The following is an 18,223-nucleotide window of genomic DNA, read 5'->3' as shown; positions in this document are numbered from 1 at the left end:
AAACCAGACGGTCTGCACCTGGGCAGGACTGGAACCAATTTCTTAGGGGGAGTGTTTGCTAGTGCTGTTGGGGAGGAGTTAGGCTAATACGGCAGGGGGATGGGAACCTATACAGGGAGGCAGAGGGAAGTAGAATGGGGGCAGAAGCAAAAGATAGAAGGAGAAAAAGTAAAAGTGGAGGGCAGAGAAACCTAAGGCAAAAAGCAAAAAGGGCCACATTACAGCAAAATTCTAAAGATGCAAAGTGTGTTAGAAAGACAAGCCTGAAGGCCCAATGCGAGGAGTGATTGCACTGGGGAGGGTGCAGAGGAGATTGATGAGGATGTTGCCAGGAGTGGAGAATCTAAGCTATGAGGACAGATTAGATAGGCTGGATTTGTATTCATTGGATCAGAGGAGGCTGAGGGGAGACCTCATTGAGGGGCCTAGATATAGTGGATAGAAAGGGTTTATTTCCCTTAGCAGAGGGGTCAACAACCAAGGGGCATAAATTTAAAGTAATTGGTAGAAGTTTTAGAGGGGATTTGAGGGGAAATTTCTTCACACAGCGAGTGGTGGGGGTCTGGAACTCACTGCCTGAAATCCTGAAACTTGTAGGGTTACGAACCTAGAGCTAAAAAGTGGGATTAGGCTGTAAGCCTCTTGTTGGCCGAAATGGCCTCCTTCCGTGCTGTAAACTTCTATGATTCTATGATTGCAGTTTAAAGCCAGGAAGAAACCATTCTCTGTTTGAATTGTTTGCTGTTTTTCATGTACATAGCTTTGATTTTTGTTTGGATAAATATACAATTATATTTGTTTGATGATTTTATGAATTGTATGTAATATATAGTACAAATATAGGCCCTTCCCTTCTATTAGTTTTAGGCCCCTCAGCCTTAATCCACCACTGGGTTTTGATCCAGTTGAGAGTGAGAAACTGTTTAAACTGGCAGGAAGGTCGGTAATCAGAGGGACGCGTATTTAAAATAATTAGCAAAAAAGCCAGGGGAGTTGAGAATAATTTTTTTTACACAGCTAGTTGTTGTGATCTGGAATGCACTGCCTGGAAGGGTGGTGGATGGGGATTAAATAGTAACTTTCAAAAGGGAATTGGATCGCTATTTAAAAAGGAACACTTTGCAGGGCTATGGGGAAAAAGCAGGGAGTGGGACAAATTGGATAGCTCTTTCAAAGAGCCGGCACAGGTATGATGGGCTGAAAGAACTCCTTCTGTGCTATAGGATTCCATGAATGGCATTTAATGCAGCTGAAACCATAATCCCACAGAAACTGGTATAATTTAGGCATCCTGTTGGCTCAGACAGTTGAACCCTGGACTTGAACCAGATTCTAGTATGTCTGAGTTCAGGTTCAAATGCAGCCTGTCCCTTGACCTTGCCCTTCTCCAGTGCTTCAATTCTTGGAGGGAAGACTATGTGGTGTCAAAGATGCCCTATTTCAAGGAGAGGGACAGAAACACAAGTGTTCAGTCCCAGCTCCTGTGGAAAAAGAATTTGCAGCCTTCGTTACATCCATCAAAATATTTACAACCCAAACTATTCTCTTTTCCCCCCAAATAAAGAGGGCATTTTGTGCAAATGAGCAGCGCCCATGGGTAAGAAAAGAAAACAATGGGAAGTGCACTCGTCTGAACCTGCGAATAAAACTGGCTGACGAATATGTATGTGACTAAATCCCCACCTGGACCCATTTAGTCATGCCTTTCTATAAATACAGCTGCTCTGGGATCTGAGCCTGCATTTCTGCTCTCTAAATTTGTCCTGTTCTGACAGATGCTGCGAAGATACTGGGATCAGTGGAAATTATGTTTGGAACAGCAAGAGGAGCTTGAGCTTGGGGCACTGACTGGACAAGCCCAAAACCATTTCAGGTAATCTTGTACTCCGTAGATTTTTAACTCTTTAGTCTCCCTACCGAAAATGTAATCAGAGGTCATGAGATGGTACATATGTCCTCTATGTTCTAAGGCTGATACACCCCTACCTACCCCACTCACCTTGCCTTGGACTTCCTGAAAGTGCTCGTACTATTCCACAAACTTTTGGCTCAGAAACCTATATGATCTGTATAAGTCCTGTGATTGGTGCATGGGAAAATTGTTCGTCACATTTTGAAACGTCACATATTTGGGAGTGTACGTCACGCTTGCACCTGATGGTCTCTCCGATAACCCCTATCTGCTCAGATTATAGAACGTTGCTGAGTCATGGGCTATGTAATTGCACAATTACATTGTCAGTTTAGTACTGACATTGGCTTCTAAATTGGCAGCAAACAGATAATGTTAACAAGGTGGTGCTCAAGCCCCTTTGGGCACCCCGGAGCGGTGAAGGGGGTGTATCTGACGGCAACGTAAACGTAAGGTGGCCAAGGCAACTGCGACCTCTGGAACAGGCTTTCGGCTTGTGCGGTGAACACTGATTCGCTGAGTTCCTTCAAGCCAGAGTTGGACCTGTTTCTGGCTGGGGTGGAGATCACGTCGTACGAGAGGTAGGCACTGTATAATGTGAAGCGGTCACCGTGATCTTCTGGACTGGCTTCGATCACCGAATGGGATCAGGAATTTTCCATATTTTTTTTTCCCTAATTGACCTGAGCTTTGTAAACTGGCTTTTTGCTTCCCAAGAGAGTATATGGCTCTGGGTGGATTGGGAGTGTTGGTGTTGTGATGCACAAGACATCACATATGCGGGACAGGCTAGGTGGACCAGTAGGCCATTTCCCGTTTGTCAGTTTTCGTATGTTTATGTATATTTTTTCTGGCCTGGAGCTGATTGGACCAGGCCTGCCGTGGACAGAGAGTGGTTTATGCAGCCACTGGTCTGTGCATCTTCCTCGGCCATTGTAGAAGCTCCGGGTCCCTGGGAAATGCTCACCATTTCCAGCTGCCAACTGCACCCACAGTGAAACAGAGCAACAGGATGGGCAGCCTTTCCCTGCAGTATTGATGTAGCATACACAAAGTTGCTTGGGGACACTAATTATATGGTATAGCAAAGTGACAGTAACAATATTAATAAGTTATTGGAACTTCACAATGCAATTTGGTCAGTGGAAAAACGTAGAACGAATTCCTTTTTTATATGGAAGCTAACCACTGTAAAAAGCAATACAACCTCTGCTAATTCTACTTCATTACCTCCAAAATGCCAAGACAATCCAATCCTACAATCCTGCTTCATATTACTGACGTCCTGAAACTAGCGCATCTTTCTGTTCTAGGACGGTATTACTGAGGAAATCTATGCACTGCTGGATAAAAGGCATTCAAGAGAAAAAGCGGTGTCAGGTGAGGAATCAGAACATGACCCTGAACAAAAATGCTGGAATAAATCTCTGCAGTTCCAATGTTCCAACAGCTCAGCAGATTGATGCACTGTTTGGTGTAATATTGAGCCATTTAGATTGGAAGAAGCCAGGTTTAATCTGCAGCTTTCATCGACAAAATTCCAGTTCTCTAATTCCTGAGTTCTCTAATTACCGGATTAAGTTGCTAATCTGACGACCTGAACAGTTCTGGATTGTTTTGCTGTTGTTTAATAATTGACAGTACCGGAAGCCAGGAGCTCTGGGGTGACCGTACTTTGTATGTGCTTTGCGACATGGCTGCTGTTGTTGATCAATCAGTAAAATGATTCACATAGACTTTAGTGTATTTTATGAATCATCCAACACTTGTCACGTTAATTTTCAGCTTTGAAATGACTCAGTGGTAGTTCAACATTTCATTCCCATGATTAAAATATTCTTTTCTGTTAAAACACACAATTTTAATAGTTTCAATTGTTTTGAAATGAGCATTTAAAGAACTTAAAGTAATTTAAAAAAAATCTATTTCCCTGAGCATGGGCCTGCATATGCCCCACACTATGCTCCCTAGACTTTGGCCTGCTTCTGTCATGCTCCCTGTTGCCCGAGCCTGTCTCTTCTAGATTTCCTGGGCCCGTGTCTCTCATTTCCCAACTCCCTGGGCTGGTCCTGCTTTTGTAATACTTCCTGCTGTCTGGCCCTGCTCCCACTCGAGTTCCTGTGCCTTTCACTTCACCACCCACTGGACCTGCCTCTGTGCCACACCCTGTTCCCTGGACTTCCCGCTCGGCCTACCTCTGCCCCTTTCCTTGAGACTGCTCTGCTCACACGCTGCTTCATGAGCCAAGACCTACCTCTACGTGCCCTCTGGGCCAAGACCCATCTCTGCCCTGCTCCTTGCTCCCTGCTCCCTGGGCCACAAGTTGGTATTAAATAAATAAATAAATAAATAAATAAATATGAATGACTGGGCTGATTCTCAATCAGTTCAACTCTTTAAGTTTTCGAAAGTCTGTAGCAGACCATTTCGATGCAGAGCTGCATTCCGTGTTCGAGTGCAATTTGACAAGTTGCAAAGTAACTGTGAACTGTTGTAAAAAGTAATTAATTTTCAGCTTGCAAGAGAGTCCCTGCTGAGTCACGCTGCTAAAGTGTGCCTTGGTCCACAGTGTAATGCTGATTTATTAAATAACTCCTGAGTTCTCTAATTACCGGATTAAGTTGCTAATCTGACGACCTGAACAGTTCTGGATTGTTTTGCTGTTGTTTAATAATTGACAGTACCGGAAGCCAGGAGCTCTGGGGTGACCGTACTTTGTATGTGCTTTGCGACATGGCTGCTGTTGTTGATCAGTCAGCAAAATGATTCACATAGACTTTAGTGTATTTTATGAATCATCCAACACTTGTCACATCCTGCATACACCATCAGGGCCTGTATTTTCATGGTATTAATCTTTTAACCATTGTACCCTTTCGACTGTATTCATTGTCTCTGCTGCATGAATTTACTTTAGCCAAACATTGTTATAGAATTAACCTAACTTAGGATTAATAATTTGCATCGGCCATGCTCTCCTTATCCATAGACCTTGCTTTCTTTTGTCATGATTTTTGGCCATACTTTTCTGTCAATATTTCTACGCAATGTCAACTTTCACTGTTGATGGATTGATCATAGAAACATAGAAATAAGGTGCAGGATCAGGCCATTTGGCCCTTCGAGCCTGCATCGTCATTCAATAAGATCATTCAACCTCAGTACCCCTTTCCTGCTTTCTCTCCATACCCTTGATTCCTTTGGCTGTAAGGGCCATATCTAACTCCCTTTTGAATATATCTAACGAACTGGCCTCAACAACTTTCTGTTGTAGAGAATTCCACACGTTAACCACTCTCTGATGAAGAAGTTTCTCCTCATCTCGGTCCTAAATGGCTTACCCCTTATTCTTAGACTGTGACCCCTGGTTCTGGAACTCCCCAGCAACGGGAACATTCATCCTGCCTCTAACTTGTCCAGTCCGTCAGAATTTGATATGTTTCCATAGATCCCCTCTCATTCTTCTAAACTCCAGTGGATACAAGCCCAGTTGATCCAGTCTCTCCTCATGTGTCAGTCCTGCCATCCTGGGAATCAATCTGGTGAATCTTCGCTGTACTCCCTCAATAGCAAGAACGTCCTTCCTCAGATTAGGAGACCAAAACTGAACACAATATTCCAGGTGTGGCCTCACCAAGGCCCTAAACAACTGCAGTAAGACCTCCCTGCTCCTATACTCAAATCTTCTAGCTATGAAGGCCAACATGCCATTTGCCTTCTTCACCGCTTGCTGTACCTGCATGCCAAACTTCAATGACTTATGTACTATGACACCTAGGTCTCGTTGCACCTTCCCTTTTCCTAAATCTGTCACCATTCAGATAATATTCCGCCTCCCTGTTTTTGCCACCAAAGTGAATAACCTCACATTTATCTACATTAGACTGCATCTGCCCACTCACCTAACCTGTCCAAGTCACCCTGCAGCCTCTTAACATCCTCCTCATAGCTCACACTGCCACCCAGCTTAGTGTCATCTGCAAATTTGGAGATATTACATTCAATTCCTTCATCTAAATCATTGATGTATATTGTAAATAGCTGGGGTCCCAGCACTGAACCCTGCAGCACCCCACTGGTCACTGCCTGCCATTCTGAAAAGGACCCGTTTATTCCGACTCTCTGCTTCCTGTCTGCCAACCAGTTCTCTATCCATGTCAGTACATTACCCCCAATACCATGTGCTTTAATTTTGAGCACCAATCTCTTGTGTGGGACCTTGTCAAAAGCCTTTTGAAAGTCCAAATGCACCACATCCACTGGTTCTCCCTTGTCCACTGTACTAGTTACATCCTCAAAAAATTCTAGAAGATTTGTCAAGCATGATTTCCCTTTCATAAATCCATGCTGACTTGGACCGATCCTGTCACTGCTTTCCAAATACGCTGCTATTTAATCTTTAATAATTGATTTCAACATTTTCCCCACCACCGATGTCAAGCTAACCGGTCTATCATTTCCCGTTTTCTCTCTCCCTCCTTTTTTAAAAGTGGCATCACATTAGCTATCCTCCAATCCATAGGAACTGATCCAAAGTCAATAGAATGTTGGAAAATGATCACCAATGCATCCGCTATTTCTAGGGCCACTTACTTAAGTACTCTGGGATGCAGACTATCAGGCCCTGGGGATTTATCGGCCTTCAATCCCATCAATTTCCCGAACACAATTTCGTGACTAATAAGGATTTTCTTCAGTTCCTCCTTTTCGCTAGACCCTCGAACCTCTAGTATTTCCGGAAGGTTATTTGTGTCTTCCTTAGTGAAGACAGATCCAAAGTATTTGTTCAATTGGTCTGCCATTTCTTTGTTCCCCATTATAAATTCACCTGATTCTGACTGCAAGGGACCTACGTTAGTCTTCACTAATCTTTTGCTTTTCACATATCTATGGAAGCTTTTGCAGTCAGTTTTTATGTTCCCTGCAAGCTTCCTCTCATACTTTATTTTCCCCCTCCTAATTAGACCCGTTGTCCTCGAATCAGTTAAAATGCTTTTTCAAAAAAATGTTGTCTGTCATTTTTTTCTCAGTAACTGAAATTTATAATGTCGCAAATGAGGTTTTGAACAAAACAAAAAAAAAACGCACATTCACGATGATATAGTTAAATTGACCCATTAAATTGTCCCTTGTATCTTTAAATATACATAGGATTACATGGGATATACAGCACAGAAACAGGCCATTCGGCCCAACTAGTCTTTGCCAGAGTTTATGCTCCACTCGAGACTCCTCCCATCTTTCCTCCTAAATCTAACAGCATAACCCTCAATTCCCTTCCCCTCATATGCTTGTCCAGCCTCCCCTTAAATGCATCTACAATTCGTTTCAACCCCTTCCTGTGGTAGCGAGTTCCACATTTTCATCACTCTTTGGGTAAAGAAGTTCCTTCGGAATTTCTTGGTGACTATCTTATATTGATGGCCTCCAGTTATGCTCTTTCCCATAAGAGGAAACATTCTCTCTGTATCCACCCTATCAAAATTGTTCATAATTTTAAAGACCTATATTGGGTCACCCCTCAGCCACCCAGCCTGTTCATCCTTTCCTGATATGTAAACCCTCGTGTTTCTGGTATCATCCTTGTAAATCTTCTCCAGTACCTCTATATCCTTTTTATAAAATAGCGATCAGAACTGCACACAGTATTCCAAGTGTAGTCTACCCAAGGTTCGATGCAGGTTTAGCATTACTTCTCTACTTTTCAATTCTGTGGGCTCAATTTTGCCCAAGCGCATTTACTGGCGTAGTGCTAGAGTTATGCCTGTTTTTCTAGGCCAGAAATGTGCCAGAAATATTTTGCCAAAGTTTCCCTAATGTGTAATTCAAATTTGACGCCGCGCAACATGTCCAGTCCCCGTGGGGGGGTGGAGCCTGCTGTCTGCGCCGAAAAAAACGATGCCGCACCTTCTGTGCATGCGCGGGGTGGGGGAAAGTGACGTTATTTCAATGGGCACAGCTCCGGGTTGGCCATTTTTAAAGAGCCAGTTGTGTGTGAGAGAAGGAGTGCTGCATGCGACCATTGGAAAAATCGGAGCTGCAGCAATACAAGATGCAACGCGGTGCAAGGACCAAGAATTTCTTACAGGAAGAAGTGGAAGCACCAGTTACTGTGACTGAGAACAGATGGCAGGAGCTGGACACCAGCAGAGGTCACATAAAAGTTCCACCCAAAGAAATGCTGGAACCAACTCATTGCAGTCTTGTGACTCTCCCTCCCCCCACCCCCCCCCCCCCAAACTCATTGCAGTCTTGTGACTTCTCCCCTTCTCTCCCCCTACCCCCCCTTGCAAACTCATTGCAGTTTTGTGCCTAGTGCATGCAGCCTTCCAATAGGAACCTCTGTCCCCAGGCTCAGTGCAGAAGCCTTCCGATCGGGACCTCCCTCCCTGGGCTCAGTGCAGCAGCCTTCTGATCGCCATCTCCCTCCCTGGGCTCAGTGCAAAAGCTTTCCAATCGCCATCTCCCCCCCCCACCCCCCCTCCCCGGGATTGTTTTCCAGCCGAGCCCCTGTGTACGGGCGCAGGGCCGATTCTGACAGCCGACGCTACGACCCTCCAGTCCTGCTTGAAGACGTTCAGTGGTTGTGTGTGAGTTTAAAAAAAATGAAAACTTCAGAAATCCAAGACACTTCCATTTACTCTGTTGAAAGCTTAAAAAAATGTGAACTTTATTATGGATATTTAAAGTGTTCTTGACTCCCTCCAGAAACTTTGATGAAAAACAATGGCGTCTTTCTGCGCCGATTTCTCAATGTGCGCTGCTTTCTGTTAACTCACCTGAAGGTTTTTTGGGAGTGGCCAGAAACGCCGACCTAGGATTAAAAATGTTTTGGCAAACTGAAAAATGATGAAAACTGGTGCAGACATGCGGGGACGTCAAAAAAATCTAACCTAGAAAAATCGTAACTAAAGCAGTTACGCCGCGCAGATTCCAGGGGGAAACTTTGAATTAAATACTTACACCAAAAAAACGGCGCAGATGACCCGGGAAAATTGAGCCCATTACCTTGAGAAATAAACCCTAGTTCTTGGTTTGCTTTTTTTATGGCCTTGCTAACCTCGCCTCAACTTTAAGTGATTTGTGTATTTATACTCCGGGATCCCTTTGTTCCTCTACCCCACCTAGACTCACACCCTCCGAGTAATAAGTGACCTCCCTATTCTTCCTACCATTCTTCCAGCCTCACATTTACCTGCGTTGAACTTCATTTGCTAATTATATGCCTTTTCTGCAAGTTTATTCATGTACTTCCTGTAATTTGTTGCAGTCCTCCTCAGTATTGACTATCTTCCCCCAATTTGGTGTAATCCGCAAATTTAGAAATTGTGTTTTTGATTCCTTAGTCTAAATTGTTAATACAGATTGAACGGCCGAAATCCGGAGTTCCAAAATACGTAATGTTCCAAAATCCGGACATCGTGCTGATCCGTGGAGGGGTCGTCCAGAATACAGAAAATGTTCCGAAATCCGGCCATTTAAAAAAAATGATTACTGCTGCGAGTTGGGCCGAGGGAGGGGGGAAAATACCACAAAAAAATTCCAACAAATAAAAATTCACAAAACCCTTAACTACTAAAACGCTGTAATAGAATTAAAAAATAAAAACTTTAACTTAACTTTTTTGCAGGTGTTCAACCCAGGTTTGCCGGCCGCCGATGCTGCCACTCCAGAACCTCCACTCCCCCCCCCCCCCCCCACCGAAGCACCCTTACCTCAGCTGAGGCGCTTCCGGATTCCGGACGTCGGAAAGACGTTCCAAAATCCGGAAATACCCAAAGACCTTGGTCCAGAGGCTTCCGGATTTTGGACACTCTACCTTTATAAATTGTGAACAGCAGTGTGTCCTAGTATTGATCCTTGTGGAACACCACTACCCATCTTCTGCCACTGTGAATAGCTACCCTTTACCCCTACTCTCCGCTTACTTCAACATCTCAGCTTGGCCTTTGATTAGATTTTTTTAACCCCACAATAATCAAGAGAGTGCTTTCAATCACATCATTGCATGCTGAGCATGCACAGTTTGCAGCATTTCCCAGCATGCAATCTGTGCATCAGTTGAATAGAAGAAACAAAACCCAAATTCATATTCATAAGACATCCCAGAGCATTTCACAGCCAATAAATTACTTTTGAAGTGCACTCACTAACGTAAGCAAATGTGGGAGTCAGTCTGCCCACGGCCACCTTCATGAACAGCCATGAGATAACTGAACAATATATCTATATTGGTTGCGGAATAAAGGTTGACCATGACATTGGGAGAATGCCTCTGCTTTTCTAATAGTGCCGTGAGATCTATTAAGTTCACCCGGATAGGTAGACGGAGCATTGCTTTACCATCTCATCCGAAAGACAGCATCTGTGATGTTGCAGCACTCACTTAGTACTGTACTGAAGTGCTCGCCTAGATCATGTGCTGGAGTGGAGCTTGATATTTATGGAACAGGCTCCCGAGGGAGATGGTGCAAGTAGATAGTGTAGATTCATTCTAATGCATGTTAGATTTATTTCAGAAAGTAACGTTTTGTGTACAGTATTAGGGACATAAGTATAGCATGCTTGGGAGGAACAGATGACTTTCGATCTGTGGTTCCCAAAGTTCTCCACCACTGGAGTTTTCATGGAATCATACAGCATCGAAGGAGGCCATTCGGCCCATTGTGTCTTTGCCGGCTCTTCGAAAGAACTATCTAATTAGTCTCATTCCCCTGCTCTTTTCCTATAGTTCTGCAAAATGTTTCTATTTAACTATATATCCACTTCCTTTTTGAAAGGTACTATTGAACCGTCTTCCACCACCCTTTGAGGTAGTGCATTCCAGATCATCATAACTCCCTGTGTTAGAAGAATTCGCCACATCTGCCCCTTAGATTTTTTTGCTCATTACCTTAAATCTGTGTCCTCTGGTTACCTACCCTCCTGCTAGTGGAAACAGTTTCTCCCTATCTACTTTATCAAACCCCATCATCATTTTGAACATGTCTATTAAATCTCCCCTTCACCTTCTTTGCTCCGATGTTCGTATGTTTTCTGTTTATGCTGGTTAAGGGCCAGTGATCCCAAAGAGGAACAGGGAGGAGGGGTGACTAAAAATGACCCCTTTGTTAACGATTGTGCAGTTCGCTGTTCAATGTAGTTGCTTGGGCCTTTTTTTCAGGTTCAGAATAAGGCGGCCAACACTCACTACAGTCAGACGATGTTGCCTTTGTACCTAAAGAGGTGGAGGGTGTTTGTCAGGGAGAAGAAACACCTGAATCAGCTGAGCGAGACTGCGTGGGTATTTCACAGGTACTGTCCAAGTGCTGAATGTTTACAATTGCTTTTTTTCCAGCTTTGCCCTCTCCACTCCTGAAGATACCAAATCCTGTGAGGTCGAGATAGCCTTGGCTCAGGGAGCAGGGAGAGTAAGTATTTGGGGATGGTGGAGTAGTCCAGAATAAGGGACATAACTTCAAAATTAGAGCAAGGCCTTTCAGGGGTGATATCAGGCAACACTTCACACAAAATGTAATGGAATTATCGAATGATCTCCTTCTGTGCTGTAATCATTCAGCCTGTCGAGCCCGTGTCGGCTCTCTGTAAGAGCGCTTCAGCTACTTCTACTCCCCCGCCCTATCCCCCTAACCCTGCAAAAAAATTTCTTCCAGATACTTATCTAATTCCCTTTTGAAAGCCACGATTGAATCTGCCTCCACCCTTTCAGGCAATGCATTCCAGATTGTAACCACTCGCTGCGTAAACCATTTTTCCTTGAGTCGCCTTTAGTTCTTCTGCCAATCACCTTACATCTGTGTCCTCTGGCTCTCGGCCTTTCTGCCAATGGGAACAGTTTCTCTCTATCCACTCTGTCTCGACCCCTCATGATTTTGAACACCTCTATCAAATCTCCTCTCAACCTTCTCTGCTCTAAGGAGAACAACCCCAGCTTCTTCAGTCTATCCATGTAATTGAAGTCCCTCATCCTTGGAGTCATTCTTGTAAATCTTTTCTGCACCCTCTCCAAGGCCTTTCTAAAGTGCGGTACCCAGAATTGGACACCATTTTCTAGTTGCGGCGGAACCAGTGTTTTATAAAGGTTCATCATAACTTTCTTGCTTTTGTACTCTATGCCTCTGTTTATGAAACCCAGGATCCCATATGCTTGTTTAACCACTTTCTCAACCTGCTCTGCCATGTGCACCAGCCTGTCTATATCCTCTATCACTGTCCTCCTCATTGTTCACTATACTTCCGCAAATCATCTGCAAATTTTGAAATTAGAAATCTGGAACTCTACAGAAAGCTGTTGAGGCTGGGGGTCAATTGAAAATGTCAAAATTGAGATTGATAGATTTTTGTTGGGTAACGGCATTAAGGGGTACAGAACCGAGATGGGTAAATGGAGTTGAGATACAGATCAGCGATGATCTGATTGAATGGTAGAACAGGCTCGAAGAGCTGAATAGCCTACTCCTGTTCCAAAGTTGCTAAAAAAAAAGGCACCTCTTAAACATTATCTATCTGTCTAGCTATCCTCTTGACCCTTAATTGTTGTACTTGCCAATTACCCAGGTGAAGAGGCAATATGTAAATCAACTGGAATTGACTCTGATTGTCTTTAGGATCCCGATTCATTGTCCCATGTGTCATTAAGGGATCTAAGTGTTTAAACATTTGATTTTAGTCAGAGCTCCAATACACAACAATCTTTTTTTACCGTGGTGATCATCACAACTGCTTGGGAAGTGTACTCTCCAGATACCTATCCAGCAAAGCACACACGTTTAACTGTAAACTGTCAGTTACCATATACTGTAGCATCTAACCTTCTGTCCTCACAGAGAGATAATGCAGAGACTGGCCTTTTACACTTGGTGGGAGAAGATGGATCATCAGCGTGAGAATCGAATGGCAGAAAGATTGGTAAATATAACTTGCATCCTTTCAACAGTCAACCATAACCGAGGGTAACAAAATATGCTCTTTGGATTATTCTGTTCTGTGGAAATATTCTGTTGTCAAATCAGTCTGGGAAAATAGGATCATAGAATTATAGAAATTTACAGCACAGAAGATCATTCGGCCCATTATGTCTGTGCCGGCCGAAAAAGAGCTGTGCAGTCCAATCTCACTTTCCAGCTCTGTAGATTTATGGCACTTCAAGTGCATATCCAAGTACTTTATAATTGCGATGAAGGTTTCTGCCTCTACCACCCTTTCAGGCAGCGAGTTCCAGACCCCCACCACCCTGGTAATCTATTTTACTGCGGCCATAATTAAACTGAGGGGGTGTAAATATTGAACTAATTAAGGTGCAGCCTTGGCTCAGTGGGTAGCATTCTCTCGTCTCTGAATCAGGATGCTGTGGGTTCAAGCCCCAGACCATAGTTTTGGACACAGTCTAGGCTGACACTCCAGTGCAGTACCGAGGGAGTGCTGCACTGTCAGAAGCACTGTCTTTTGGATTGGATGTTAAGCAGAAGCCCCAACTGCCCCTCAGGTAAATGCATTAGATCCTACAACACAAAGAGCAGGGGAGTTCTCCCAGTGTCCTAACCAAAAGTTATCCCTCGACCAACACCAATAAAACAGATTATCTGGTCATTAACCTCATTGCTGTTTGTCGGATCTTTCTATGTACAATTGGCTGTCCCGTTTCCCTACTTTAATCAGTAACTGCAGTTCAGGTAATTTATTAGCTGTGAAACGGGTTTATGAGGGGAGTGGTGTCTTATTCCAATGATGCAGCTGTTGCAGCTTCTACACCGGTTTACTTGGTAGGATGTTGGTAAACTGGTTTCTCATTGGGAGAGAATTGATGCACATATTTCTATATCTGCAGGCTGTGATTCATTCTGCTCGATGCATGCTGCAGCGTTACTGGTGGAATTGGCGTGAGCAGACTGCTGTCTGCATGGAGGAGAGAGAGAAGGAGGCCATGGCTGAAGATCACTTGAGACGTCAGCTGCTGCTTAAATCGATGCACTTTTGGAGAGAGACTGTGGCAGAGCAGAAAGCAGGGTATGAAATTACTGGGCGTTTTTACCTCTGCTTAATGCTTCCATAGTCCGACAAAGCGGAAATTTGGGCTGTAATGGCTGAGTGGGTAAATGAATCTTGTGGTGTAACACGGAGACCCAAAGATCTCAGATTTGATGCTCATTCTGTGTTAAATTAGCTGGGTTGATGGTAGGAGTGGTACAGTCAGCCAAGGTTTCCTCTTCAGAAAACGATCCAGTGACCAGTGCAGAAAAGCACGCGAGCGTGTTGATCAACCTTGTTTGTGATACCCTCATAGTCAAATAGCCTGCTGACACTTGCATTCTAAGCTCTCGTGTAAAGGATTGCCACTTGTGTGAGGTTCTGGAAGGTTGCTTGGGTCTGTGAGACTGTACTCCAGGGTGAGCAGTACTTTCAAGAAAGGTGAGAAAACACAGTAAAACCAGCAGCTGTTTGCAAATGTGTATTTATACAATTATAACTGCTTCATGGCACCCAGAGGATGGAACTCCCAACAGTTCATGTTACATTAATGGAGCAATGTTGTTATTGTTACTTCCACCTACATTTCTTCCTTCACTCTTCCCAAAGCCCATGTTGGCCATCCCACCTGAGAACCATATTAATGTTCTCCAATATTGTTCAGTGTCCTCGTGAGATTTTTGCATACATCACAACAACTTGCATTTATACAGCGCCTTTAACGTAGTTAAAAAGTTCCAAGGCGCTTCACAGGTGCGTTTTCAAACAAAATTTAACACCGAGCCAAAGAAAGAAATATTAGGTCAGGTCCAAAAGCTTGGTCACCTAGAACTGTTCACCAAGCATAGAAACATAGAAAATAGGTGCAGGAGTAGGCCATTCAGCCCTTTGAGTCTGCACCACCATTCGATAAGATCATGGCTGATCATTCCCTCAGTACCCCTTTCCTGCTTTCTCTCCATACCCCTTGATCCCCTTAGCCGTAAGGGCCATATCTAACTCCCTTTTGAATATATCCAATGAACTGGCATCAACAACTCTCTGCGGTAGAGAATTCCACAGTTAACAACTCTCTGAGTGAAGCTGTTTCTCCTCAACTCAGTCCTAAATGGCCTACCCCTTATCCTAAGACTGTCCCCTGGTTCTGGACTTCCCCAACATCAGGAACAATCTACTCGCATCTAACCTGTCCCATCCCGTCAGAATCTTGTATGTTTCTATGAGATCCCCTCTCATTCTTCTAAACTCTAATGTATAAAGGCCAAGTTGATCCAGTCTCTCCTCATATGTCAGTCCAGCCATCCCAGGAATCAGTCTGGTGAACCTTCGCTGCACTCCCTCAATAGCAAGAACATCCTTCCTCAGATTAGGAGACCAAAACTAACACAATATTCCAGGTGAGGCCTCACCAAGGCCCTGTACAACTGCAGTAAGACCTCCCTGTTCCTATACTCAAATCCCCTAGCTATGAAGGCCAACATACCATTTGCCTTCTTCACCGCCTGTTGTACCTGCATGCCAACTTTCAATGACTGATGAACCATGACACCCAGGTCTCGTTGCACCTCCCCTTTTCTAATCTGCCACCGTTCAGATGATAAACAGTCTTTGCGTTTTTGCCCCCAAAGTGGGTAACCTCAAATTTATCCACATTATACTGCATCTGCCATGCATTTGCCCACTCACCTAACCTGTCCAAGTCACCCTGCAGCCTCTTAGCGTCACCCTCACAGCTCACACTGCCACCCAGTTTAGTGTCATGTGCAAACTTGGAGATATTACACTAAATTCCTTCATCCAAATCATTGATGTATATTATAAAGAGCTGGGGTCCCTCCGGCACTCCACTAGTCAATGCCTGCCATTTTAAAAAGGACCCGTTTATCCCTACTCTCTGCTTCCTGTCTGCCAACCAGTTCTCTATTCACATCAGTATATTACCCCCAATACCATGTGCTTTGATTTTGCACACTAATCTCTTGAGGGGGACCTTATCAAAAGCCTTTTGAAAGTCCAAATACACCACATTCACTGGTTCTCCCTTGTCCACTCTATTAGTTACATCCTCAAGAAATTCCAGAAGATTTGTCAAGCATGATTTCCCTTTCATAAATCCATGCTGACTTGGACCGATCCTGTCACTGCTTTCCAAATACGCTGCTATTTTATCCTTAATAATTGATTCCAACATTTTCCCCACCACTGATGCCAGGCTAACCGGTCTATAATTACCCGCTTTCTTTCTCCCTCCCTTTTTAAAAAGTGGTGTTACATTAGCTGCCCTCCAGTCCATATGCACTGATCCCGAGTCGATAGACTGTTGGAAAATGATCACCAATGCATCCACTATTTCTAGGGCCACTTCCTTAAGTACTCTGGGATGCAGATTATCAGGCTCCAGGGATTTATTGGCCTTCAATCCCATCAATTTCCCTAACACAATTTCCCGCCTAATAAGGATATCCTTCAGTTCCTCCTTCTCACTCGACCCTCGGTCCCCTAGTACTTCCGGAAGGTTATTTGTGTCTTCCTTCGTGAAGACAGAACCAAAGTATTTGTTCAATTGGTCTGCCATTTCTTTGTTCCCCATTATAAATTCACCTGAATCCGACTGCAAGGGACCTATGTTTGTCTTCACTAATCTTTTTCTCTTCACATATCTATAGAAGCTTTTGCAGTCAATTTTTATGTTCCCGGCAAGCTTCTTCTCATACTCTATTTTCCCCTTCTTAATTAAACCCTTTGTCCTCCTCTGCTGAATTCTAAATTTCTCCCAGTCCTCAGGTCTGCTACTTTTTCTGGCCAATTTATATGCCTCTTCCTTGGATTTAACACTATCCTTAATTTCCCTTGTTAGCCACGGTTGAGCCACTTTCCCCGTTTTATTTTTACTCCAGACAGGGATGTACAATGTCTGAAGTTCATCCATGTGATCTTTAAATGTTTGTCATTGCCTATTCATGGTCAATTCTTTTAAGTATCATTTGCCAGTCTATTCTAGCCAATTCACGCCTCAAACCATCAAAGCTACCTTTCCTTAAGTTCAGGACCCTAGTTTCTGAATTAACTGTGTCACTCTCCATCCTAATAAAGAATTCTACCATGTTATGGTCACTCTTCCCCAAGGGATCTCGCACAACAAGATTGCTAATTAGTCCTTTCTCATTACACATCACCCAGTCTAGAATGACCAGCTCCCTGCTTGGTTCTTCGACATATTGGTCGAGGAAACCATCCCTAATACACTCCAGGAAATCCTCTTCCACCACATTGCTACCAGTTTGGTTAGCCCAATCAATATGTAGATTAAAGCCACCCATGATAACTGCTGTACCTTTATTGCATGCATCCCTAATTTCTTGTTTGATGCTGTCCCCAACCTTACTACTACTGTTTGGTGGTCTGTACACAACTCCCACTAGCGTTTTCTGCCCCTTGGTATTCCGCAGCTCCACCCATACTGATTCCACATCATCCAAGCTAATGTCCTTTCTTACCGTTGCATTAATTTCCTCCTTAACCAGTAATGCCACCCCGCCTCCTTTTCCTTTCTGTCTATCCTTCCTAAATGTTGAATATCCCTGAATGTTGAGTTCTCAGCCTTGGTCACCCTGGAGCCATGTCTCCGTGATGCCAATTACATCATACCTGTTAACTGCTATTCTGCGCAGTTAATTCGTCCACCTTATTCCGAATACTCCTCGCATTGAGGCACAGAGCCTTCAGGCTTGTCTTTAACACATTTTGCCCCTTTAGAGTTTTGCTGCAATGTGGCCCTTTTTGCTTTTTGCCTTAGGTTTCTCTGCCCTCCACTTTTACTTTTCTTCTTTTTATCTTTTGCTTCTGCCCCCATTCTACTTCCCTCTGTCTCCCTGCATAGGTTCCCATCCCCCTGCCATATTAGTTTAACTCCTCCCCAACAGCACTAGCAAACACTCCCCCTAGGACATTGGTTCCGGTCCTGCCCAGGTGCAGACCTTCCGGTTTGTACTGGTCCCACCTCCCCCAGAACCGGTTCCAGTGTCCCAGGAATTTGAATCCCTCCCTGCTGCACCACTCCTCAAGCCACGTATTCATCTGAGCTATCCTGCGATTCCTACTCTGACTAGCACGTGGCACTGGTAGCAATCCTGAGATTACTACTTTTGAGGTCCTACTTTTTAATTAGCTCCTAGCTCCCTAAATTCATCTTGTAGGACCTCATCCCTTTTTTTTACCTATATCGTTGGTACCTATATGCACCACGACAACTGGCTATTCGCCCTCCCTTTTCAGAAAGGCCTGCACCCGTTCCGAGAAATCCTTGACCCTTGCACCAGGGAGGCAACATACCATCCTGGAGTC

The 18,223-nt window shown here is 44.1% G+C and overlaps 1 protein-coding gene across 3 annotated transcripts in view; it reads left to right on the top strand.

Annotated features, from left to right (window-relative positions):
• sfi1 (SFI1 centrin binding protein) overlaps positions 1 to 18,223 on the top strand; it is a 209,556-nt gene that overhangs the window by 96,523 nt on the left and 94,810 nt on the right. For all 3 annotated transcript variants that reach the window (XR_011594118.1, XM_070887562.1, XM_070887563.1), the window contains exons 13-17: positions 1,776 to 1,873; positions 3,226 to 3,292; positions 11,076 to 11,206; positions 12,739 to 12,820; positions 13,740 to 13,918. Coding sequence is in view for 2 of the 3 variants with exons in the window: in XM_070887562.1 (XP_070743663.1) it covers positions 1,776 to 1,873; positions 3,226 to 3,292; positions 11,076 to 11,206; positions 12,739 to 12,820; positions 13,740 to 13,918 (557 nt within the window). In the remaining variant the exon portion in view is untranslated. The remainder of the gene's footprint in view (positions 1 to 1,775; positions 1,874 to 3,225; positions 3,293 to 11,075; positions 11,207 to 12,738; positions 12,821 to 13,739; positions 13,919 to 18,223) is intronic.

This window comes from Pristiophorus japonicus, chromosome 8 (genome assembly GCF_044704955.1).
Source record: "Pristiophorus japonicus isolate sPriJap1 chromosome 8, sPriJap1.hap1, whole genome shotgun sequence".
Taxonomy (NCBI): domain Eukaryota; kingdom Metazoa; phylum Chordata; class Chondrichthyes; family Pristiophoridae; genus Pristiophorus; species Pristiophorus japonicus.
This window is presented reverse-complemented; position numbering and strand designations above follow the sequence as displayed.